Below are 26703 nucleotides of genomic sequence, written 5' to 3'. Positions count from 1 at the left end.
ATGTGTAGGCACAGGCGTCCTTCCCACCCACTCACAGAAGTGCTTGCTTACTCTTTGAAGACACATCCTAAGAAAGGTAACCCCCAATCTTTTGGACCAAGGGAACACACAGCCAGCCTGCTATAGTTGTGAGGTCTCTCTGCAACGCAGACCCAAGGGAATATTGGATCAAGGGCTCCAGAAAAAGATGGAAGTGGTAAAAGAGAAGAAAACATCTTCACTGGAATAAAGGCTTATATTCAAAACCCAAGCAGGGTCCTTGTCCTCTGAAGGATAAAAGGTGCAAAAATAACAGCAAGACACACCAGGAATAAAACCCACATGAATCACTGTGGCATCCAGTTTCTATTCACAAAGAAAAAAGCTCCAGTCCATCTTTTAATTTTTTTGAAAAATTCCTGACATTACAGAACTAAACTGAAATGTATTAATATTCCACTCTTACATTTCCATGACAAACAAAAAAAAAATTTCATGAGCCAAAAAAAAAAAAAAAAAAAAAAAAAAAACGGGAGAAGCTTATAAAACTAAATATGGATCTCAGCATTAACAGCTGAACAGAGAAAGGAATTAAAACGCTTTAATTAAAAAATCACGAGTGGATGATAAAGTGTGTAGAAACTGAAAATTTACAAACTATTTAAAACCTGGAATCGCTGACTGTTCAGAAACTACACAGATGGATCATGGGTGGTGGTGAACAGCAGAAAGGGATTATGGATGAATCTGCATTGTTCTAGCTGCTCCCCATGCCACCCGTCTCCGAGGAAAGCCTGTAACACACACAAAAGAAACTCAAAGTTAGTTTTCCAAGTGCCCAGCAGAACCTCACACCTCCAAAACTTTCAGTGTGGTTGACACAATGTAAAGGAGCACACCTATCAGGGACAGTATCAAGGGAAACATTTTAAGATTTCTTGGATCAACCAGTACCATGGTTCATGACTCTGCAAGCCAAGCTTCCAGAGGAAAATTACTTTAGAAACTGAGGACCTTGGTTATTAACTGTGGATACCCCTCAAACTACACACCCTTTAAACTGTCTTTGTGGGAGATGTTAATAAGCACTCTCCAAAAATAAGCCACACACACTAAAGCTTCCTCTTAGAGGGTCACAATACACAGAAACAATGTTTCTTTACTGCTGGGCTGACTTTAGCTTCTCCCAAGCTACTGATAGAACAGTTCTGGGTTTCTCTATCAAACTGAGATATTAAAAGACATTACAGTTTTAAACACCAAGGCATGTTAAAGCAGCAGCAAGTAAAGTATGGGTCAAGAATTACACTTAGGAGTTGCTGTTGTGGCTCCCTGGTTAACGAATCCGACTAGGAACCATGAGGTTGCGAGTTCGATCCCTGGCCTCACTCATTGGGTTAAGGATCTGGCGTTGCCGTGAGCTGTGGTGTAGGTTGCAGATGCAACTTGGATCCCGAGTTGCTTTAGCTGTGGCATAAGCCAGTGGCTACAGCTCCAATTAGACCCCTAGCCTGGGAACCTCCATATGCGGCGGGTGCGGCCTTGGAAAAGACAAAGATAAAAAAATTACACTCAACCTATGGTTTTCAGGCCTAGTTTGTAAGCTGTAAGTGGAAGTAAAAACTTGTTATCAGAAACTCCTGAGCTCACTCTAGAGGCTCCTAAATTTGTGGTCTTCCTGTTAAACCAAATCCACCCAAATATACCTGGCTACAATGCTTTCTGTTTAAAACTGATCTAAGACCTTGGAATCCAATTTTGGTCTTTGAAGGACAGATATTTAGTCTTTCAGCCATCAGCCTGCTTTGTAGGTATTGGGCAGCCAGAAAGAGCTCCTATTGTGAGTAGAATTAAATGTGTGAGACCCAGTCTCATTTCTTAATTTCATAGAGTTTACATTCAGTGGCATTTGTGTCAAGAGAGCATGACTGAAGCTTCCCCATGTGTATCTCTTCCACCAGAATAATGCAAAGCTAAAACAGGCCAGAATGGGGAGGGTGGAAAGGGATGGCCAGGAAATAGATGGGTCCTTCAACTGCAAATTGAATTGTTTTAACTCAAAAATGATATTTGGCATAAAACGGATTAGTCAGTTCTTAAAGGGAGAGGATTCTTACCAGTCTCAAAATGGGATGGTCTAGGGCCTTTTATAACAGGCCCTGAATCAAAGAGTTTAGAGGAAATTGAAGGTTCAAAAAGCTGCTGGAAACAGTTTAGGACCTAAATAACCCTCAATTCATGCAAGTGGGTGGTGGGACTCTGGCACCAAAAAGAACTCCAATAGTCCAGAATTTATACACAGCCTGAGCAGGTACTGGGGGGAGGGGGCAACAGGGAGAGAGGGCAAGAAGGGAAAACTCAATCAGAAATAGTATGTTAATGACCCTGGAAAAGACGAACCACACGAGGGAGCTGTAAGCTTCTAAAAACTGAATGCCAAGTACCTCTGGAGGTGGTGATGGTATTCAGCCCCTTAAAACATCTGACTTCCTTCCCAGCAATCCTTTAGGGAGTACTCATTAGGTTAAAGAGGCCTTCTAAACTCAAGAACTAGATAAAATAAAAACCAGGTTTCTGGGGAAGATAGTATCAGCAAATTACAGAAAGAGCTTACTAAGGAAAGCTGGACGACATGATAAAGGAGCATCCAGCAACTAACAATGAAATTGGCCCCCAGTCCTTCATGCAGACCTGAGACACGAAACACTAATTCACAGGCCAATCTGGAATTGAGGGGGCACAACATCATGAGTTAATCTATTGCAATTCAATTACTTTGTTTTAAAAACAATGTACACCAAAGGGGATGTGGTCAAAGGTCATCAGGAAAAAAAATCTCCACACTCGTTCTCTAAGCCCTGGGAAGAACATTATCCTTTCTGGCAACATGCACTCGGGCTGAATGGTGACTCTAAGAGATCTTCTGCCACTATACCTAAAGCACTTCTACTATTTTATGGAGAGAGAACTGTGACCTTGGGATAAGAAAAGGAATGAGGCTATAGGGATATTTATTAAGTACAATCTTAGATGACTGGGTAAAAAAAAGGAAGCACAAGTTGCTACTCCTGACTAGTCACTCATGTGACCTGCAAATTTAAACTCTCCCAAGGCCTTTTAAAAATCCGATAAATAAGTGGATCAATGAGTTACAGATGCTCTTAAAGGTTCCTTCTAAATCTAGGTTTCTACTCATAATCCTCGAATTGTGATAGGGTTGGAGGGGAGAGAGAAGGGTAGGCAGAGAACAGAAGGGTAAAAGGACCTGGCTGAATATCAGGGATGGTTAGAGTAACTGGACAGAATCCTGTCAAATTTCGGGCAATGTCACAGGTTGGTTGTTCCAGATGTACCCAATGTCACAGGTAGAGGGGTAATACTAGTTCAGAGGAATGCAGACAGAAGCTGGCAAACTTTATTATTAGATTTCCCCCAACTTGCCTCCCCATTCTGGGTAAAGAAATAACTTCTTTCCTTCACAGCACACAGTCAACTAAGGTTCTTACTGTGGCAACTTTATTACAGCTAGAAACACAAATTTGGCCAAGAAGGCCAGCTGATAACTCAACCATGATATAATTAAAAAAAAAAGTTAACGGAGAAGCCTTTATTCAGTAACACAGAGCCTAACACATTGTTATATTGCAAGGCAGAATAAAGCTACAAAAAGTAACAGAATGAGAATGAAGAGCAAGAACTATGGCTCTAGATAAGAATTCAACAAGTCAGACAAACTCAGGCACTCGGCTGAAATGGCCTAAACCTAAACACAGGTTACCATTGCCCCTGCCCCCACCCTGTTATCCCCCAAAATAGTAAAAAGGAAACTGTCACAAGCTCACAATTGTTTGATTCTCACCAATATTAACAAAGAAAAACAAAATAAACCAAGAAATATTTGACAGGGTGCCCAAAAATATGCAGTCAGTAGGGAGAGAATCTCTGTTTCTCGCTTTTCAGTTTGTTAGTTACACATGGCACGGCAGAGGTGGTGGTGGTGGTAGCTGAAGCCCCGGTACCCTTAGCAGCAGACACAACATTTAGAGCCAGGAGAGGGATGGGTTTCATGCCAAGCAGACTGGAGACACAAGGGGCGGTCGGAAGAGGGTTGGGGAGGCTGGAGGGTGCGTCGGAGGTCCCCGCTGTGGCGAGCGAGGGGGTGGTGGTGGAGGAGGAAGAAGAAGAAGAAGGGGTGGAGGGTTGAGAGAGGTTGATGCTGAGGTGATCAGGGATCGTGACGGAGGCTGCCTGGGAGGAGGGTTTAGCGTTTTCTAAACTGTAACAGAGGAAAAAAGGAACAAAAAAAAAAGGGTGGGTGGAAGGGAAGACCACAAAAGGGAAAAAGTACAGGACAAAAACCGCTTCAGTAAGTGCCTCTGGCTGCCAATTAGGAAGACCTAATATCAACCTGTGACAAGCTGTCTTTTATCCTACGTCCCACCCTCTAAAAATGTATGCTTTACAAAATCCCATTCCACAACGCTATTTAAAACTGCCATGGTGAATAAAAAACTGACAGAATGAGAAAAGAAATCACACACTTCCACATATCTGACACATTGATTTAACCCAGAAGGCAGAAAAAGAATGATTTCAAGCAGAAAATGAAAAAGTACTCATAAATCTTCAAAGAAGAAATAAATGTTTACCCACCCATCACTTGGGAAGCTTTGGGATGCTAACAACATATTTTTAAAAATTGTTTTTCCTATAATTAATATTAAAATTTGCTTCTACCTCCACAGCGAACTAACCGGAACTAACCAGTAGATTAGGATGGAAAGGGACAGGCGATCCAAAGAAGGTCACTAATTTCAAACTTCAAAGAATGCAGCATTTTCAAACAGAAGTGTAGATAAGACCTAAGGCCTCATTTCTGGTGAAGGGATGGGGAGAAAAAAGGCTCTTTGTTTTTAACTGACCATAGTTCTCATACAAAACTGGAGGGTTAACTTCAAGCACTACTGAAAAATTCAGCTTAATCAAGTAAAAGTACCACTTAGCTGAAAATAAGCTCTAAATAACAGTGATGACCTGTAGCTCTCAAATGCCTGCATGTGTCTAAGCCAGAATTGCAGGTATTTGCTGAAGTCTGTTTGGACAACCTACTGCACAAGATTAACTCTTCAAAGGCAGGGATGTTCCTCCTAAGACTCCATTTTGTTTTCCTAAATCCGAAGATAGTTGCAATCCATAAAAAAGACTCACCAGAATCAGCATTAATGCTTAAGAGTCCATTACTGAAAAAACAGAAGTCTTTCTTCCCTTGTGTTCATATTAAAACCAGTTTGTTCCCTGCATTCAAACTGGGCCAATATGAGAAAGTGAAGAGTAAGCTATGTGTATGCATAGTCCTTGCCTGGTGTTAAATGAAGCTTTAAAAACTTTTGACCCAAGTACATAGCTTGGATGATCCTGAAGAGTGACTAAATCAGGAAAATGAAGGTGGACAAAGTTTTGCTTCCTTATAACTTAGCCACTGACCCAGTTAGGGATCAGGCAAGCGGGTTACATGGAAAAACTATCTGACAATATTCAGGGCAAGTCTATCCAAGCAGAAGAAAAACAGCTTGATTTTCAGGTTCCAAGAACATGATTTCTGCCTCGTTTAACAACCCCCCACCCCAATTAGAAACAAACCTGTGCAAACAGCCTCCATGCAAAGCTATCAACTACCATTTCAGCCTGAACATAAGAATTTGATGTGCTTGGTAGCTCAAGAAGAAAGCAGATCTAGACATACAAAAGTCTCTCCATAAAGACTAGCAAATACCTCAAGGCAGGAAAAAACAGAAGGCAAAAAGAAAGTCAGAACCACTGCTGGGGAACTGATAAATTTTTAACCAGGGGATAAAAGACCATGGAATAAATACATGGTCAGTATAACATGGCAAAAAATATTTACAAATTCCATTCCCTTGCACTAGGTTCAGGAACTCATAAAACTTTAAAGCACAACAGGGACCAAATAACTGTGGTAGAAGTAAATGACAACAAGGTCGATATAAGAGGGACAGCTAAGCCTCTTGGGAAATGAGCTGCTAACACTGGTTTAAAACATTAGTAAGCAATTAAGAACATGACTTAAGCACATGTGCTAAGCAAGAAATACAAATGCCTTGTAGGATGCCCACTGGACTGTGAAGAGTCTTGCTACAGTTGTGTATGTTAACATTAGCCAGGTTTGGATAAGAAAAATAAAACCTCAGGAAGTCATTAAGGGATGAAATGAGATGGTGAGGCGGGAAGAAAGAAATCACTAGGTATTTCTTAAAACATTCCAGTACCTGTGCCTCTCCCACAAGCTCTGAACAATGGAACATACTGGCAATTTGAGAAAAATGGATGTTTTCAGAAAAAAATGGTAACGACTGCCTCCAAGAAACTACCTTGCTGTCACGTAACTCATAACTCCATTATCCTTATTTCAATTAAGGGTGGTTTGGAGCCTAAACTTAATTAATGAAATACTAATTTATATGACATCTACAGCAAGAGACCCACATTTGGCTTTAAGTTAGTATGGGGGTACTAGCCAGAGCAGTCCTACCACTGAAGACATGCCCCATCCCTTCTACTCCAAAAACACATCAAAAAATGAAATGCAAACAATCTACCCCCTTTTCCCAAACCCCATGCAAATTTATTACAATCTGCTCACTTTTCTCCTACACTAAGAATGGATGAAAAGTAGAGCTAAACTTTAAAGTCTAAAGGTAGACTTTAAACTTTCTTTTGCCATCTCTACCCTTTCCACTTCCATCCCCCAAATAATCCCAACTTAATATTACAGTGTAACTTCCCCCAACACACACATTATTTGTGTGGGCATCAATAATACAAAAAGTAAGGAACCCTTACCTGACATTGATTAGATATTGAGCCAGGCTAATGCTGGCAGCAGATCCAGTGATGGTAACCTGCCTATCAGTAGATCCTTCCACTGGGTTCGCAATTTTGATCTGCGCCCCAGACATCTGACGGATCTCATTGATTTTGGCGCCTTGACGCCCGATTATGCAGCCAATCAACTTAAGGGGGAAAAAAAAAAAAGAAAAGGCATACCAAATTAAGAATTGCATGGCTATGTCCAAGAATCCATCCCACCCCTTAGCCTTCTATGGCTTATCTACAAATGTGGCAATGGAAACCACTATCTGTATTCTTTTTTTTTTTTTTTTTTTTGTCTTTTGTCTTTTTGTTGTTGTTGCTATTTCTTGGGCCGCTCCCACGGCATATGGAGGTTCCCAGGCTAGGGGTTGAATCGGAGCTGTAGCCACCAGCCTACGCCAGAGCCACAGCAACTCGGGATCCAAGCCGCGTCTGCAACCTACACCACAGCTCACGGCAACGCCGGATCGTTAACCCACTGAGCAAGGGCAGGGACCGAACCCGCAACCTCACGGTTCCTAGTCGGATTCGTTAACCACTGCGCCACGACGGGAACTCCCACTATCTGTATTCTACACACTCTACTCACAGACTCCTGATACAGATTTGCCCTATTTTGTCCCCTTGATAGCTCAGCTGGTAGAGCAGAGGACTGCAGATTTGCCCCATTTTTCTGACCACTACACATCAGAGCCAACTCTGAGCTGATTGACTCCTAGCTCATTTCCTCAGAGTACTAACTCCAAAAATGAAATAAAGCAAGGATGATGATAAACCTACTTTACTGTGGCTAGGCATAAAGGTAAAAGTATTTCCCGTTTCTGTCAACGAAGATGCCTAAATTCATCCTGCTATGATTACCTCTTTTACTATACTAACAAGAATTCTAGCTAACTTATACTACCTTGGGAAAAAGTAAAAAATTGGTCAACATTTGCACTGTCCAATACCCACAGACACTAATGACTACTGAACACATGAAGGTGGCCAGTGAGACAGAAATTCAACTTATTATTGTTATTTTCAATTCAAATAGCTGCATGTAGTGTTCCTGTCGTGGCTCAGTCAAGAGCCCAACTAGCATCCATGAGGATGTAAGTTCAATACCTGGCCTTGCTAAATGGGTTAAAGGATTGGGCATTGCCGTGAGCTGTGGTGTAGGTCGCAGACAAGGCTTAGATCTGTCGCTGTGGTGTAGGGCAGTGACTACAGCTGATCTGACCCCAGCTTGGGAACCTCCCTATGCCTAGAGGTGTGGCACCGAAGTGAAGGGGGGGAAAGGTGTCCCCATGGTGGCGCTGTGGAAACGAATCTGACTAGCAACTATGAGGTTGTAGGTTTGATCCCTGGCCTCACTCAGTGGGTTAAGAATCCAGCATTGCCATAAGCTGTGGTGTAGGTCACAGACTTGGTTCGGATCCTGCGTTGCTGTGGCTGTGGTAGATGCCGGCAGCTGTAGCTCCTATTCAACCCCTAGCCTGGGAACCTCCAGATGCCACAGATGTGGCCCTAAAAAAAAAAAAAAAGCCTACATGTGGTTAGTTACTACTACCATGTTGAACAGCACAGATAGAACATCCAAGGACCACTGTGTTAGAACATCCAAGGACCACTGTGTTAGGGATAAGGCTTTGGATCTTATAAGAAACAAAGACAAATGGGAATTTCTACTTGAGACAGAAAGGTTCCTTCTGGCTCAAGATAATCCACACGATAGTTTTATCAATCCCCTCAATAAGTTTTTATTCAGGATTTTACATAGTTTTAAGAATTTAATTTGGTGTCTACAATGCCATTTTCTTTCCCTAGGTGTCGACACTGCTCTATCCTTTAAAACCAAACCTTTCATTTTTATCCCATGCAACCCAACTAACTATACTTACATCGTTTGGAATGGTGAGTTCATGAGAAGTAGTCTGAGCAGATGCATCCAAACCTGCTAAAAAGACAGAAGAGAGCAAAGAAGTTCAATGCACAGCATACAAACTCCCACTGATTTGCACATTTACCTAACAGAAGGAAAACAAACTGGAAACCCAGCATTGGCTGTTGGGATTCATCACTAACTTGGAAGCCTCCAAAGAGGAAAGAGGGGGAAAGGGGTGTAGAAATTATGCTGGAAAGGTTCCTCTGTACACACAGAAGATCTGATTTCATGCCATTTCCTGTAAAGCCCAGCCTATTAGGGTGTAAGGGAATGGAAGCAAGGGGCAAGGGAATGTGGTATCCTCAACCCTCAAAACCAAAATCTAATCAAGTAATTCTGCACTTCTCCCCTTTTCTGGTTGGTTTTCCTGCTGTCGTGTTCCAATTTTATCTCACCTGATGCTATCACCAGCGCCAATATCATGCCTGTTATTGGGTACCATGGACTTTTGGCACACATGCAGAGTTGCTTTAAATACACCTATATCAGATTAACACCCCCCCAACACCCCAACCTAACCTACACTTGAAGGTCAGTGAGAACGAAATGGCAGTAAGGTGAGGGAAGTTCATTTCTCCAGATTTAGTCCCTATCTTTTGCTCCATAATTTTTTTCCTGTTTTTTTATTTTGTTTTCCAAAGAAAAAGAAAAAAAATCCCATCAGCAAACACCCATACCTGGACTAGACCAGGCCAGCTGGCTACCTCTCAAGTCTGGCCCTGCTGTTAGATATGGCTGCTAAACTCAATATTTTTACAGGGGGGGTAGGCCAGATCCATCAAGGGACCCTCAGGGGCAGAAGGCCCACCCCTGCTTTGCTCTCTCAGCTCCTTTCTGCCATGTGCATGTTTTGCTAGTATGTCATGGGCAGTGAAACAAGACTCCCACCAGTTTATTAATATAACAGTAGAATACTACAGATTTTTTTTTTAATCATTACCCCAATAGCCTTTCACCTCTGGAGAGCTGGATTCAATGCCTGTTAAGATACAAGTGAAAATGAGTTTGGTGGTCTCATCCTAACCCTATCGGACAAGTTATTCCTTACATAGAAAAAAAAAGCCCAAAAACAAACCAAAACCAAACCAAAACTAAAAAATGCTACATAATTTGGCACAAATGGATTTTCTACCCAGGTCTGTGAATAGCTGGTGGAGAGAAAGGGGGTGCCAATCAGATCAAAGGGGCAGGAAGTGAGGATGGATTAGAAAAAATACCAGCCTACCCTTTGCCTGATAAGCATCCCCAGACCTCACCCCAAACCTTCCAGGGCCTTTTTTCTCTTTTAGAACAAGTCACCCCAAATGAAAACCAAGTTAACAAACACATTACCTCCTTCAGTTTAGCCATAGAAAACAGGCAGGTTTAAACCAGCAGGATGCTGGGTAATGACATTTGTTTTAAACAGATGTCAAACTGAGACCTTGGGGCTGGCCTCTGTCTTGCACTACACCTTATAGAAATAAACATTGAGGTATCCGTACCACTGAATCCGGTGTTGCCATGCGTCATGGGAAAATGAGACTGTTGCATTGCCAACTGGTGCAGCTTGGTCAACTGCAGGAAGAAAAACAGGAGAGGCTGGCATTAGAACAGTAACATAACTAGGGCTCAAGCACATTCAAGTTTGAAAATGCAGAGCTCCTGATCCACAAAGTCAGCTATTACTCAAACTACAAGAGAGGGTAAGGATGGGGCTTGTGTCACAATTCTGGCGAATGGGCATAACATGAAGGTAAAGTTAAGAGTTAGAAATAGAAAGGCTATCAGTACCAAGAGAATGAATGCATTTGGGTGTGTGAAAAGAAAAGCAGCAGCATCCGCCTGACAACCATTCCCTCATGGCCTATTTAATGAAGGTGTTTGCAGCCATTGCAACAGTTGCCCCAGGGACAAGCACAGACAGGCTAGGTAAACAAACTGTGCAGTGGTGCCAGGGAAAACACACCATGCAGGGTTCTGTCAGTATTGGGAGGAGGGAAGGAGATGAGGAGGCAGGGAGACTGCAAGGAGGAGAGAGATTAAGATAAAACCAAACTGGGTTTAGCACCCCCACCCCATGATTCCTACAGCTATTTTTCTCATCTATAAAACTGTCCTGGCTGTTGTAAAACAACTCCTCTTCAAGGCTACTTCACCTTCCTAGGCCTACCAGTAACCAAGAGCCAAACTCAACTTCCCAAATCTAAAGCTCAGCACCTGAAAGCGTTAGTAAGGATAGAGGAAAAGTGCAGAAAAAGAAATACTCTTAAAGTCTAAATACCAGCACTTTTTAAGTTGGAATTTTTAGTGACAGGCAAGGTTTTATTGAATTGAATCCCCAAGTATTCAGCCTCCTATCCCTCCTGTCTAAACAAGCCCCTTTCCCCATGCTTCTAAATGCTTTTTAAATTTTCACCTCAGACTGAGGAGTACAGAGGGCACACCCAGCCCCCTCAACCCCCATGGAAAGGACTCCATGCAGAGATGCATAGGTCCAGTCTCTTTTAAAGAGATCTGGAACATGGAAAAAAGCAGAATCTAATAATTTGCCAGATTATAATTACCAGGAATGAAATGTCAAAATTCAGGTGCTACTATCCCCTGATAAAAGATTATTTAAGGGCTACAATATAGAGTTCACCTTGTGAGGAAAACAATACTGCAAATGTCTAAGACCCAACTCACTTCTGCCTACATGGAGAAAGGAATGAGACAATTTTGGATGGGAGAGGGAGCTTTTGGAAACAAGAAGTGAAAACAAAACTTACATCTGGCTGTGGAATGGCATACTGTCCTTGAATGGTATAGGCCTACAAAAGGAGGAAAACAGTTCCTATTAAAAACCAATCACGGACAGCCACCCAGTGCGGGGGGCGGGGAGGGAAAAAAAAGACAGATTTCAACTAGCCAGGAAGCCAGAGCTGAACTAGAGAATGGAGAGGCCAGGGTTTGAGGCAGTAGATGGTATCTCGCAAATACAGTCAGACCTGAGTTGGCCTTCTTTAAACCCTAAATATGATGGCTTATTCCAGGATGCCTATAAGGGGAGCCATGTTCCCTGCAATCAAAGACAAAATAACACAACTGTTTCTTAGTGAAAATGTGGGAAGTGGGATTGAACAATGCCTGGATCAACCGAGCCCCCTTCTTTCTCCCCGTGTACAAGATAGCCTAGGAGAAAACAGTCTCTTCCCTCAACCACCCCAACCCTCCTACCAATCATGGTAACATGAATGATTTGTACCTGCACAAACCTACATGGCATGTTCTGAAACACTTCCCTCTCCCTAGCTTATTTTTTTCTCTACGTCTGCCTAAAGACCTTAAGTGCACCTGAAGCTAGCTGGGTCCCTAGCACTAGGGAGCTGACCATAGAACACACACACACACAAAAAAAACCACTGTGTTCTGAGTCCTGCCTTCTCCCACCTCCCCTCCATAAAAGGCACTTGCAGCTCCCACTATGCCCTCCTCCCCCCACACCGTAACCTCCCAAAAAGGGAGCTGGGTCTTCAGGGCAGTGGGGTGGGGGACAAGGGGGGGTCAGGAAAGGAGGGGAAGGAAGGAGCAGCTGGTTAACAGGATGTGAAGCTTCTCACATCACAGTGGCCAGTAACCCCAAAAGTGCACCCAGGTAGGGGTGGGAAGGTGAAAATGGGGTAGGAGGAGCAGGAGACAGGGAAGACGGGTTGAACAAAAAAAGAAAAAAAAAAGTAAAAAAAAGAGTTGGTGTTACCATCTGGTGGGCTACGCGGCCTGTGTGAAATGATGTGGGGGGGTCAGTCCAGGTCCCCGTGGACAGGTGGTGTCCACAGCACAAAAATCACCAGCGCCACTGGCCCCCCGCGTGTTGGCAGTCTCGGCTGAGGCGGAAGGATTGAGTGAGCCTTGGAGACTGAACATCCCCTCTCACCTCTAGAGGTGGTCCCTCCAGGTCAGGGTTGAGGCACATGGACGGGGTGGTGTGGGGAAAGCTCGCACTGTCGCTGCCTGTGCTGTACCTGTCCTGTGGATAAATAGAGGATTTCAGTCTCCAGGGCTGTCAATCCGGCACCTTGTCACCAGCATGAAATTCACACAAAAAAAGTTGTTTAATTTTTTATTTTCCTTTAAAAAGGAGCTCACAACACAATTTGAAACGAGCTGTAATTAGTGAATTAAAAAGAAAAAAAAAGTTACCTATAGTGGCAGATTTCATACTGCACAACTGGGCTATTTTCAGTAAGAATAAAGAGGCGGGACAACAGAGCTGATGACAGCTTCTGGTCAGTGTGGGATTAAATTGAACCTCTACAGAGCCCACTTTGTCACAAAGGAACAAAAGACAGGTCCATCTGTGGACACTGCATGAACTTGTTCATTTAAAAAGGCCCATGGGAATAATCCATGACAACAGGGCCACTCGAAGAGGAGGCTGCAAGCTTTTAGAGGGTGGTCAACTGAATAAAGGGGAGGGAGGGAAGGAAAGCAAAGAGGTAAGAAGGGGGTGGGTGGGGGAGGAAAGGGAAATGAGGAAGAACTGTAAATGGGAGAGGATTGCTGCCATGTGGCACGGATAATCCCAAATGGGAGTGGAAGAATCCAGAAGAGTAGGAACCTGTAGTTCCAGGGGAGAAGGGGAAACTCCTAAAACTAAACCTCCCTGCTACACTGACTCTGGGCTTTTGCTTATCCTGCCTCACTATCCAGACTGACTGAGAGCCCTCTGACAAACCAATTTGCACAAGGCTAGTGTTAAGGCAAGGTACTAAACTGTCAAGGTAACACTGTGCTATGATTAACTTCTTGTGAAAGCTTCCGGAACTCTAAGACAAACTAAATCCCCCAAAACTTGTTCAGTTTTATAACAACTCGATAGAATATGAATGCAATGTACTTAAGTGCTTCCCCAGTTCAAATACAAGATGGAACTAGCTGAGTAACTGCTTCTCTAAATAACAAGTCAGCCCCATGTAGGAAAAGGCACTTTTGAGCATTTTACTTGCAACTATCAAAATGAAGGTCACCTATTTTAACCTGAACTTCAATATTTAAAAAAACAGACCCACCTATTCCTCAAATACTAGCCAAAAGCACAAAACTACCATGGGTGCTAATCAGTGCCCCTGTCACATAAATCTAACTACAGAATAAACCATATGCCAAAGACTCAGAGTTTAGGTGGGTGAAGGAGGAGAGGCCAAAGGGGTACTCTGGTGTTCTTACTCTAACACCAAGGGTCACAGCCCCACATGCGCTCTCTCCCACTTCTAAGACACTGAACCCTTTATCCCAGCTGATTTCAGTTACGCCATGTGGGTTCAAACCAGTGTTTACGAGGTTAAGAGCCCAGGAACAACACACTGGAGTTTGGGAGTGAAGGGGTAGGAGTAGGGGAGGTGAGGTGGGGAGAAGGGGAAGTTTGTAGGACACTCAATTTCAGGACCCCCCAATTTGAGACCACCATCCAAGAATCTCTTTCAGAGGTCCAACTCTTTGCTACCTTTACCCAGACCTCTAAAGAACATCCCACACATAAAAAATCATGGATGGGGTAGGAGTGGGGAGAGAAATAGTGACACCAATGTAGTTTAATCCTTTCTTCTAACCCAACCCACCTTAAATTACCTCTTCCGAGTGCCTACAAAACTCCCATTGCCTGCTAAAAATTAAATAAGATGGCATTCATAGTTTTCCCCAGTACAAAAAATAAATAAAACTGAAAGCAGGTCAAACTATGGCCAGAGTACAGATTTCAGCAAGCATGCAGAGTGGCCTGGTGTGCTGCTGGCAATTGACAATTTCAAATATAATCCCTGCTCACCCTAGCCCACCAATCAAAATTTTCTTACCTGACCACCTGCAAAGATGACCGGAGAACTGGACGGCTTGGGCCGGTACGGGATGGTCACGCCCTTCGGGGGGGACTGGGAGAGAGTCAGAGGGGAAAAAAACAAAAAGAGATAAGGTTTCAAAGCTGCTTCAGCTGTGTGGCTTAAGCTCACACAGGTCAATTAAATTAAAAAACTGTATTATTTCCATCCCCTCACCCACCAATCTTATCTCTGGCTAGATCATCTAGTTATTTGCCTCTAAAACAGAAGATGGTCCATGGACTACAAGAGCTCACAGTACTCTCATCAAGACAGATCCCACTGTAATAATTTAGGTATTTATTTTCATGTGTTCAACTAAGTCTAACGAACATGAAAAATCTTTGTGTATATTTTTTTTGTTACTTTTGTTGTAGCCTGCAGTGGCTTGATGTGGAATCTCAGTTCCCAGACCAGGGATTGAACCCACGTGGCATTAGTGAAAGCACTAACCACTAGACCACTAGGGAATATCCACATATGTACATTTTAGCTGGTAATTAAGACCTTACATATTGTCCTGAATAGGAAATAATGCTAAAATAGTAAATAAAGCACCCAAATGTTATATCTAGAATACAGAAATGTGCACAAATATTTTTCTAAACTCTTCTTGAAAGTCCTGCTTTCCTTTCTCACCAATATGGAAACAACTTCCTATGACAAGGTTTAATTTCCCTTAATTTTGCCAGTCTTCTAGTTGAACCGTATCTATCAGGACCTTGTAAGTCATTCAGAAACATCACAGATACAGAAAAAAGTTTCTATATAATTCCTGCCTCAGAACAGAAATTTAAAGAATACATCAAAGTTACAGAGAGCCAAAACACCAAAATCTGAAAGACAATGTAGCTCTCAGGAACCCAGATACATCTTTTGTCCACTCAGTCCGAGTAGTGGATCTTCCTCTACCAATTCCACTAGAATTGCTAAAAACCAAATGATCACCGCTGCTTAGCAGTTTCTATTTTTGCTTGGACTATAAGAAAAAGTCAAAGCTAGGGTAAGGAAAATATGAACTCAGGGAACCTTTTCCCCCACCCCCCCACTGGAGGCTTTTAACAGCCTCACCTAATTCTAGTCTTTCTAAATATAGATCAGTCTGTCTCCCTAAATCACCCTCCCCCCATTCTCAGCATGAGCCTGAGGGCTTACCTCCAACATGACCACGCAGATCTGTTTCACACACTCAATGATGGATTGCGGGATGCCAGCAATAGTGATGGCCCGCTCAGTGGAGTTGGGGAGCATGTCCCCTGCCACCTGGACCTGAGCTCCTGTACTCTTTGGGGTAAAAAGAAATTCAAGTATCAGAGAAAACAGTTCATACTCTCCAATATCTCCCAACAAAAATTTTAGAGTCTAAAACTCAGTAGACATTCATCCCATCTCCTATCTTACCCTTTTTATCCTCCTTTCCTGCTCTTCCCTTGTTCTAGATAAGACTGTCTAATCACAGTTATAAATAAATTAGCCCCTGAAAGCTGAGAATAAGCCTGAATAATAGCCTAAATTTAACCCGCTCTCAAGAAAAAGATCCTTCTAGATGGTTTCCTCTCAGCTAATGATAGCTTTGTGGGCCACAAACAAAATACCCACAAATATCACCCATCTTTAATTCTCTTCTCGAACAAATATTTAGCCCATTCTCTATGCCAGGCACCATTCCAGGTACTTGGAGTACATCAATAAATAAAATCAAAATCTCTGCTCACATGGCATGTACAACAGTTTTCCTTTAGAAACCTTTCAAATTTCATTCCAACAACCAATTCAGTAAGTCCCAGATACAACTGGAAGCCTCCATAATACAATGTAACTCCACAACTTAAAAGGGACAATTACACCTACATCCTAATATACCTTCTCATTTTCCCTTTGCTATTTAGGAATCTGGCCAAGAAAAATATCTACTATTATTATATATCAAATTATAATCTCTCTCTCCAGACATGAAAAAGAATTATGTAGCCTCATTAAAAAGTTGCCAACATGTCATACAGAATAGCTGGAATGTGACTAATCTTCCACCATCTGATGGTCAAAATATATAAAATGTAAAACGTATACATATCATGTAGAACATACACACACCAAGTTGTAGTCTTCTAGGACTGTTACTTTAAAAAAATCTTCATCTTAACAAATACCAATTTTTCCTAGATAAAGTAAAAGTTAATAGAGGAAGCCACATTTAGAGTAATTTACTTTCAAAAAGAAAAACCACAGAAGTTACCTACCTCCCGAATCTCTTTGATCTTGCAACCACCTTTCCCAATGAGAGAGCCACACTGACTAGCAGGGACCACCAGCCTCAGGGTGACTGGGGGTCTACTGGCAGCTGTGCTATTGGTCATAGAGCTGCTGATGTCCTACAAAAAGAAATTAGTCAAAAACACCAGAATATAAGAGTTTAAACAGATACTGAGGAACTCATTAACTAACATAAAAGAACCACTTACCCTTATAAGAGCTATATTATGTCATGATCTGCATCAACAAAGGCTCAAATGTTGCCCCCCCATATTTCTGAAAAGATAAAAAGCTCTACAAAATTCCTCAGATTTAGCCATAAACATATTTTCCTTCACCCTAGGAGCAATGTTCTTGGTAGGGAGAAAACTGATCACTGGTTTTGAAAATTAAAAGAGCAAAATAAAATACTGAAATCAAAAAATTAAACATTAAGAGGGAGATCCTTTGTGGCACAGTGGGTTAGGATCCAGTGTTGTCAGTGCACCAGCCTGGGTCGTTGCTGTGGTGTGGGTTCAATCCCTGGCCAGAAATTTTCACATTCCATGGGCACAGGGAAAAAAAAAAAAAAAAAAAAAAATTAAGACAAAGGTGAAATAATTTCTGTCATGGCTCAGTGGTTAACGAATCCTGACTAGGAACTGTGAGGCTGCAGGTTCAAGCGCTGGTCTCGCTCAGTGGGTTAAGAACCTAGCTCTGATTAGGCTCCTAGTCTGGGAACCTCCACATGCTGTAGGTGCAGCCCTAGAAAAGACAAAGACCAAAAAAAAAAAAAGGTGAAATAACGATGCAACCCAAATTCAAGCAACTAATTCTGTGCTCTTAAGAAATTGTAACAAAAAAAAAAAAAAAAGAGTTCCTGTCGTGGCACAGTGGTTAATGAATCCGACCAGGAACCATGAGGTTGCAGGTTCCACCCCTGGCCTTACTCAGTGGGTTAAGGACCCGGCGTTTCCATGAGCTGTGGTGTGCAGATCACAGACGCAGCTTAGATCCCCCGTTGCTATGGCTCTGGTGTAGGCCAGCAGCTACAGCTCTGATTAGACCCCTAGACTGGGAACCTCCATGTGCTGCGGGTGCAGCCCTAGAAAAGACAAAAAGACCAAAAAAAAAAAAAAGATAAAATGGTGTAGTTCTATTTACCCTTGTTTTAATTTTCAGTAATATTTCCATTGTAGAGATAATTAAATTGAGACTGAGTACCTGCCCAGTCACATCTAAGAAGCTGTCAATTTGAAATTAGAAGACTGGATCACCTCCAAAACCCAGTCTTTCCTCTAACAATATGCCGCTTCTAAAAAGTTATGGCTTTAAAATAGTTAAACATCACTTCTTAGTTTAAACTCTATGTAGTAGATAGACCCAGAAACTTCTTTTTATTTATCTTTTTGTCTTTTTTTTTTTTTTTTTTGTCTTTTGTCTTTTTTTGTCTTTTGTCTTTGTTGTTGTTGCTGTTATTGTTGCTATTGCTTGGGCCGCTCCCACGGCATATGGAGGTTCCCAGGCTAGGGGTTGAATCGGAGCTGTAGCCACCGGCCTACGCCAGAGCCACAGCAACGCGGGATCCGAGCCGCGTCTGCAACCTACACCACAGCTCACGGCAACGCCGGATCGTTAACCCACTGAGCAAGGGCAGGGATCGAACCCGCAACCTCATGGTTCCTAGTCGGATTCGTTAACCACTGCGCCACGACGGGAACTCCAGAAACTTCTTTTTAAATGATTTTTATTTACATTATAGTTGAAGAACAGTTAGATATTTGTTAAGAAACTTTTTCGTTAAAGCTTTTTTTTTTTACTTTTGAGGGCCACACCCACGGCATATGGAGGTTCCCAGGCTAGGGTTTGAATCTGAGCTGCATCTGCTGGGCTACACTGCAGCCATAGCAACATGGGATCTGAGCCATGTCTGTGACCTACACCACAGCTCACAGCAACACTGGGTCCTTAAGCCACTGAGAGAGCGCAGGAATCAAATCCACAACCTCATGGTTCCTAGTTGGATTCATTTCCACTGCACTGCAACAGAAACTCCTTATTTGTTATGTTTAAACAGATTTTCCAAAATTTTTTTTTCTTTTTGCAATTTCTTGCGCTGCTCCCAAGGCATATGGAGGTTCTGAGGCTACAGGTCGAATCGAGCTATAGCCACCGGCCTATGCCAGAGCCACAGCAACTCGGGATCCAAGCCACGTCTGCAACCTACACCACAGCCCACGGCAATGCCGGATCCTTGACCCACTGAGCAAGGCCAGGGATCGAACTCGCAACCTCATGGTTCCTAGTTGGATTTGTTAACCACGGAGCCACGAAGGGAACTCCAGATTTTCTGAATGTTTTTTAAGCTACAAGCTCTGGATTAGCAAGGTTTTGCAGGTCCAAATATATTTCTGATCTTGGTAAGGATAAAATTTCAGACACCATTGAGGCATCAAGCAGCAAGCTCCAAAGCTCTCTCTGCTTGTAGTGTCGAATGTGTGATTACCAGCATTACAGCAGAGAAACTAAAGAGTTGAGTGGGCAAGAGCACTGGTTGTTCAGCATTTTAATGTTGAGGCAACTTACTGAACAAAGAGACTTCCTTCTGTGAAAAATCTCTAGTATTGACGTTTTGCTTCTGATAGCCTATAAAACATATTCCCTCCAAGTATAGCTCTGGCAGTTACCAGATTAACTTTTTTTTTTTTTTTTGGCCACACCCATAGCATACGGAAGTTCCTGGGCCAGGGATGGAACCTGAGCCACAGCAGCAACCTACACTGCTGCAGTGCCAACACCAGATCCTTAACCCACTACAGCACAAGGGAACTTCCAGACTGACTTTAAAAAAGCTTAACTGCAAACAGGGTTGGAAGGTTTCTGTATCTATAGAGTATTAGTGTTCAGCAGAGCTAACAAAAGAACATTAATTTATTCATCCAACTATTGAACCAGGTGGCATACCTTCAAGAAATAAAAAAAATAGGAGTTCCCACTGTGGCACAACTGGATCAGCAGTGTCTCTGGAGCACTGGGACACAGGTTCAATCCCTGCCCTGGCAAAATGGGTTAGGGATCCAGCCACAGCTGTGGCATAGGTCACCAACTGTGGCTTGGATCTGATCCCTGGCCTGGGGACTCCACATGCCACAGAGTGGCCTAGAAAGAAAAAAAAAAAAAAGTAACAATTTAAGAAAAAAATTATTTTAACTAAAAAAAGAAATAAAAATAAAGGCTGGTTTTTCACACATTTGTTGTTTTTACACTGAGTGCCTGATAATAGTCAAACTATCTGGGTTGTTCTTTTTTTAATAGCCAGTTTAACGGAAATTCCCAGGCCAAGGATTGAATCCAGGCCAAAGCAGTGGCAACACCAGATCCTTTAACCTGGACAGGGTTCAGACCCAGACCGCTGCAGTCAGATTTTTAACCCAGTGAACCACAATATGAACTTGGTTTTTTTTTAAAGTATAGTCAATACACAGTATTTTGTTTCAGGTATACCAGTAACTTGACATTTGTTTAATCATTACAAAATGATCATTACAAGAGTTCCCATAGTAACTTAGTGGAAACAAACCCGACCAGGAATCATGATGTTGCAGGTTCAATCTCTGGCCTTGCTCAGCGGGTTAGAGCCGGTGTTGCCATGAGCTGTGGTGTAGATCACAGATGCGGCTCGGATCTGATGTTGTTGTGGCTGTACAGCTCTGATTTGACCCCTAGCCCGGGAACCTCCATATGTCGCAGAGTGCAGCCCTAAAAAGGCAAAACAACAACAAAAACAAAAAACGATTATCACAGTAAGTCTACTTAACCATTTGTCACAAAACAAAGTATTACTATATTCCTTATTGCTATATATAACCTTCCATGACTTAACTTTTATTTTTTGGCCACAATTATAGCATGTTGAAGTTCCTGGGATCAAACTCAAGCCACAGTAGCAACCGAGCTGCTGCAGAGACATTGCCAGATCCTTAACCCCACGCACCACAAGGGAACTCCCTCACCTGACTTATTTTATAACTGAGAAAACATGGAACGTTTCAAAAATTTGTGACACCCTTGCAAAGGGGCCACGCTAACCTCTATCATTCCAATTTTTGTGTATGTGCTGCTGCCAACTTGAGCACTCAAACTATAGATGACTCTTGAACATAGGGGTTAGGACCACTGGCCCCCACCCTAGTCAAAAATCCATGTATAATTTATCTATAGTTCCACATGCATGGACTGTGTGGTTCTGTATGACATACTATGCAATACTGATGTACTCATTGAAAAAATTTCAAGTACAAGGGACCTTGTACAGATCAAACTCCTGATGTTCAAGGGTCAACTATGTTTCTTCAGATTAAAATAACTTCTTTTTAAACTACAAATGGTCCAATTCTGGGGTTGCTAAATGGGAGCAAAGGACCCATTCACAGATTTTTATGAGCTAGTCTGCCCTGGAGTTTTTTTTAAATCCTTGGAAAATCACTAAGCTATCTAGGAGCACCTAAAATGAAGAGTGAGGGGAAAAAATAAATTAAAAAAAAAAAAAAAAAAGAATGAGGGACAAGGAACAAACCTCTTCCAGTTTGTCAATGATCATAGCAAAGGCTTTGAAGATGGCATTAGTGGGTCCAGCCAAAGTGATAATTCTCTCAGGACAATTCCCTTCTGAGATGTTGATACGTGCACCACTCTGGATAGGAAACAGAACCAAAACGTTAAACAGACAAAAAAGATCTGAGCATACCACACACAAATATATAACCCCTCCTAAATAAGATGGGCAAGGAGCTGCTTATACACATGATCCTGACACAAGGCAAAGTTGACAAAACTTCACATACTGTGTTTGTCCTCAAACAGACTACAGAAGCTGCTTTAAGTTTTGAATGAATTTAAGACTTACTAGATCTACATTTCCCAGCATACTATTTGTCATGACAAATAACCAAACCAGAAAAATACCACCTTCTCCTGGTATTAACATCTTCCCCTCTTCTAATCTCTCATTAAAAAGAAGGTTTGCTTTAAAAGTTTTTAACTTCCTAAGGTAATGGTCCCTAACCCCGGCATCCCCAATAACTCACCTCCTCTCGCATCTTCTTAACCGATTCTCCTTTCTGTAAGGGGAAAAGTCAAGGGTGAGCTCCACTGGCTATTTAAACCCAAATTGTCTAAATAGTAATTAGAGTTGAAGTGAAACTGCCTCACCTTTCCGATGATACTGCCAACTTCCTGCAATGGAGAAAACTAGTGTCAAATATGAAGTGGTCTTTATCACAAGAATTAATTGTTACAGTCCAAAGTAATGGAAAAAATGTAAGATTTACTAGAAGTGAATGGAAAGGCTTATATCCTTTGCTCAAAATATAAGTGAAGCTAACAAAAAATCATGAAGGAATAATTGATTAAATACTATCTTTGCATTTAATATAATTCATTTTTTTTCTTTCTTTCTTTCTTTTTTTTTTTTTTGGTCTTTTCTAGGGCCAATCCCATGCATACGGAGGTTCCCAGGCTAGGGGTCAAATCGGAGCTGCAGCTGCTAGCCTATGCCACAGCCACGCCAGATCCCAGCCGTTTCTGCAACCTACACCACAGCTCATGGCCACGCCAGATTCTTAACCCACTGAGCAAGGCCAGGGACCAAACCTGCAGCCTCATGGTTCCTAGTCAGATTTGTTTACCACTGTGCCACGACAGCAACTCCATAATTCATTTTTCAAAATGCCAAATATACCACCCCACCTTAAAGTTATCCAAAATTGTTTGGACAGGGGAAATCTAACTATCACAAGCTATAGCAAGTTCCATGAGAAAAATCTTATTCAGGTATGAGACACTCTTTGGCTCTGGCCTCTAGTTAAGCCCTTCCCGCTCAGTGGAGCTTCCTAGGAAAGTCTGTCCATTTCCCCACTACACTCTCTTCTACTCCACTAGAGAAGAGTGCTAAAGCCAGATGCCCCACAGTGCTAATCTGATGAGCTCCAAGATGCATGCTCTCTCTTCCTGGCCCCTCCCCTAGCAGTTACTATGACCCAATTTCCCAAGCTGGTGCATACCTTTCCATGCATAAGTAGCCGGATGGTGAGAGTGACATTTAATCCACCTTCAATCACACCGGTGTCCATGTCGAGCAGTGTTCTGGGGAGCTGGACTTTGAGTGGTCAAGTCTTTGGTCACTGGTGGGGGGGTGAAAGCCAAAAACTGAAACACAAATATGACCAAAATCAGAGTAGGAAAACAACGGCAATATTTCCCAAGGTTATTTTAACTATTATGAATGTTTTCTGACTCTTTTCCTTAAGTGCACAGTCTATCACTTGGCAGCCTTGTATACATCTAGCACAACTGCATTAACAGCTCAAGTTTTGTAACAAAGAATGGAAGGCGACTTTCCAGTTCATTAATGGTAAGGTTTCCGCTGACTCTCAGGATGTGAAAGATTTCTTCAGTTGGCAATGGTTCTAAGGGAACTGCTGAACCTGCATCAGTTGTCCTTCAGCAGACTAAGCTTCAAAAGAATAGAAACACCTGGAAATAATGAAGGCAAAACTCTAACCAACTACAGTGAGGGAAGCAACCTTTCGCTTCCTTGTTAGGCTCACACTGGAATCTAGTGAGGACACATGTAAATATTCTTACTGGCAGCAATTTCTACATAAAGAAATTAAGATTTAGCTTATATTACAGTGCTGAATGTCAGTAGATGTCACCAAATAATTTTCAAAAGATTTAAATCAACCACCTCAATGAAAAAAGTATTATCTGAAATGCCTTCTATGCAAGCTGGGGTTCCATATTCCTTTTTGAGAAATGACTCAATACATTAAGTGCAGCCTGAGCCCTCTTTTCCCAAACCAACTTGATAGTGCCTCAAGAGTTGAAAATTTTCCTTCTTTCTGTTATTAACCTGTTACCACGCAATCTTTATTCAACTCTACTAAATCTTAAATTTTCTTCCAAAGAAAACAATCAAAATAACTGGTATTGCTAAAAACGTATTAAGGCCATAGAAGTAATGAGCCTTTCCTACCAAATGAAGCCTTTTCCCCACCCTACCCTCTAATGTTCCTAACCTTTCTGCTTTAATTGATGACATGTAGAAACAATGTTTTCGTATATAGCTTAGCCTACAACACCTCCTTACTACTTAACAACCTTAGCTTTAAAAATAATCTCCCCAAAGTTGTGAAATTTCTCCAGTGACATTTTTAGTATCCAGCCCTTCAAAACATCAATGATCTCTCTCCTACAGCTAAGTTTTCCCTCTTCATATAACCAGCCACTGTTTTAACTTTGCTCTAGGACCATATCCTAAATATTAAAAGTGTTTAAGTGGCTGCCAGACCATTCTGTATATAGCAAGCTGCTCCATGGTTACCTCAAGTGTGTGATTACTTAAAAGATGGGCTTTGCATCCCCAAAGCACCTCATTCCCCCGGTTTCAGAATATAATTAATTGCTGGAAAAATACCAGCATTCAACACTTTTCACTCATGGAAAAACAAGAGTGCTGGGGGTGGGGATGGGGGGGAGACATTATTAGGTCTGTAAGAACGACATTTTAAAAAAATAAGACACGGTAAAAATTTGGCAGTTTAATTCCTTATAGCTACTAACATACAACAGAAGCACTTGACAAATACCACAATAAATGCAAGTTCGAAAGGGCAAGAATATTGAAATATCTGGAGCCATTTCTTGAGGTAAGGCAGAAAGAAGCATTTCCAACTCTAAATCATCCAAGAAATCCCTGTCATATTTCTCTCCTGACTAGGTCAATGTAAGTGTATCCAATCCCAGGAATCCAGCAGTTAATCCTGCAGTACATTACCCCTTCTCCTATAAATAGCTCTGTCTGGGTCTATAGCGGCAGGCATTTTGTAATTTCAAAATTCGTTACCCCGAGACAACGTCCTGAATAACTCGGTAACTGGGAGCCCGTCCACCCTTGAACTCCGCAGCCCCCTTCTCCTTGGTCATCCAAGCATTTTCCACCTAAAAAATGCACCCCCCATCCCTCCACTAGAAAAGAGGAAAAAAAATAAATAAACGGTTCGGTCGGGGGGGGGCGCTGCGATCCAGGGGGAGGGGCCGGACTAGTAGCGCCTCCTCGTGTGGCTGCGCCAGCGCCTGACCCCCGCGGGGAGCCGCGCTCACCCGCCCGGCCAGCAAGCCGGCCATCGCCTCCCCCCACCCCCCTCAACCAACAAATCCACCGCCGCCCCCCCTACCGCGCGCGCGCCCTCCTTGACTCTTGCGCAGCCGCCACCGGGAAAAGGCGGGGGGATGGGGGGAGGCCTTGCGCGAGGCCTACTAGGCCTCGGCGGAGCCAGGGCCTTGCGTGAATGGCCGGCCAAGCAGAGTGAGAGGGAAGGCGCTCACGCGGGACTACGCGAGGCCGGGGCTCGTGACGGGGACCGGAGCCCGCTAAGAACGATGGCAAGAGCAGAAATACAGCTATAGCCGGGGGCGGAGGAAAAATTTTGAAGCTTACCTGCAGGCGCGAGGCGACTGAGGGGGAAAAGGGGAGCGGGCGGGAAGGGGAAGGGCGGGAGGCCGGGGGCGGAACAATAGGGGCGGGCGGGAAGGCAAGGGGGGCCCCGCGGGCGGGCGGAGGAGGAAGGGGGGGGTGGAGGAGGAGGAGGAGGAAGGGGGAAAGAGACCCCGGGGCGGGTGGAGGGCGGCGGAGGGCGGGCGGGCGGGCGGAGGGCGGGCGGGCGGGAGAGGGCGCAGGCTGCGGCTGCTCCGGCTGCTGCCTCTGCTGGTCTGGGAGGGGGACGGGGCGGAGCGGCCCGCTTTCAACCCCGCGCACCCTCCGACCCCGGAAGCGCTAACCGCCCCGGGGGCCGGCGAGGCGACTGCGTCGTCCAAACCTTCCCCACGCAATGCGGACGGCCTCCCAATAGCCTAGAGCGGCTCCTTGGACAGCGTTGGCACCAGCGAGACAATAACTGGTAGTAGATGGCGAAGTCTAGGATAGAGCGGCAGCGCAGGGGCCAGGGAGGAAACTAGTGGCCCCTAGCGGGCTGGTTGGAAAGCTCAGGCGTTAGTACGGAGAGAGTTGGCAGTCGCCATGGATAAAGGAAATGGGAAAATGGGAGGGGTGAGGAGGCACTGACAAGAGAGGGTGGGAAAAACTCAGTAAGTAGTCTATAGTGAGATTCAAAAAGAGAAAAAAACTAATTTGCCATAATGGAAGTAACTTTTACACCAACTCCTTACTCTGAAAATTGGTAATTAAAGGAATGAATTAAGCTTTTACCCTTTCTTTTAGGAAGAACTGTACTAAGGGGAAACTTTTAAACAAGAATTCCATATGATGAATGTAGAGAAATAAAAGAGAAAATCACCATTCATTCTCTAACCCAAAATGAAATAAATGATTCAAGCAACCATCATCAATCATCAAAATTTTAAGTGAAACGCTGTTAGGGAACAGGATATTCTCCCAGTGCCAAATATCACCACATAGATTATTTGCAAGTCCCACTAAAAGCCCCCCAAATTTTAACTTTAAAGATCTGATAGTCACCACTTTACAAATTGATCAAACTTTGCATCACTAATAGTACAACTTTGACATAGTCCTTGATGAGATGCCATAAGTACATACATACATACATACATACATCATCTATTAAGTAGTCCCGGCAAGTGTTTGATCTTCATCTAATCAAGCCTTCAGAACCGATTTGCAATTTACAGGAAATTTACAAGGGTAATAGAAAAAGTGAAACACATTGAAGAGATAATGAGCAAATCTAGAATGTGGGAATTCAACAAGACAACTACCCTATTCTCTGGAAAAGGAAAATGGTGGATCTTGTTTGGATC

General features: G+C 43.0%; 1 protein-coding gene and 1 non-coding gene across 42 annotated transcripts; both read right to left on the bottom strand.

The window, feature by feature from the left end:
- Positions 1–311: 311 nt before the first annotated feature.
- On the bottom strand, positions 312–25640 carry PCBP2 (poly(rC) binding protein 2). Of its 41 annotated transcripts, none has more exons than XM_085024808.1 (15): positions 24770–25640; positions 22926–23070; positions 22075–22098; positions 21951–21983; positions 21440–21556; positions 16872–17003; positions 15787–15915; positions 14611–14685; positions 12693–12785; positions 11548–11589; positions 10282–10354; positions 9738–9776; positions 8754–8809; positions 6841–7010; positions 327–773 (listed from the first exon to the last, which is right to left on the bottom strand). In XM_085024808.1, the coding sequence occupies exons 2-15, from the start codon at positions 22992–22994 to the stop codon at positions 737–739; spliced, it is 1089 nt and encodes a 362-aa protein (XP_084880934.1). In that variant the 5' UTR covers positions 22995–23070; positions 24770–25640; the 3' UTR covers positions 327–736.
- LOC146403191 (U6 spliceosomal RNA) lies at positions 20897–20999 on the bottom strand. Its single transcript, XR_014804724.1, has one exon. It is a non-coding gene; the product is annotated as a U6 spliceosomal RNA (small nuclear RNA).
- Positions 25641–26703: the final 1063 nt, after the last annotated feature.

The sequence above is a fragment of the Sus scrofa genome, chromosome 5 (genome assembly GCF_054392235.1).
Source record: "Sus scrofa isolate SSC_HxYL_T2T_F1_AM1 chromosome 5, Sscrofa_HxYL_maternal_Yorkshire_Landrace_v2.0, whole genome shotgun sequence".
NCBI lineage: Eukaryota > Metazoa > Chordata > Mammalia > Artiodactyla > Suidae > Sus > Sus scrofa.
This window is presented reverse-complemented; position numbering and strand designations above follow the sequence as displayed.

Bases quoted from the DNA above. Each gene is read 5' to 3' on its own strand.
- PCBP2 (XM_085024792.1), bottom strand. From the start codon at position 22,994: ATGGACACCGGTGTGATTGAAGGTGGATTAAATGTCACTCTCACCATC. The intron at 21,984-22,074 runs GTGAGGCAGTTT...TTCCCCTTACAG, and splicing joins TTGGCAGTATCATCGGAAAG to AAAGGAGAATCGGTTAAGAA. The intron at 14,699-15,787 runs GGTAAGCCCTCA...TTTTTCCCCTCT, and splicing joins ATCTGCGTGGTCATGTTGGA to GACTCTCTCCCAGTCCCCCC.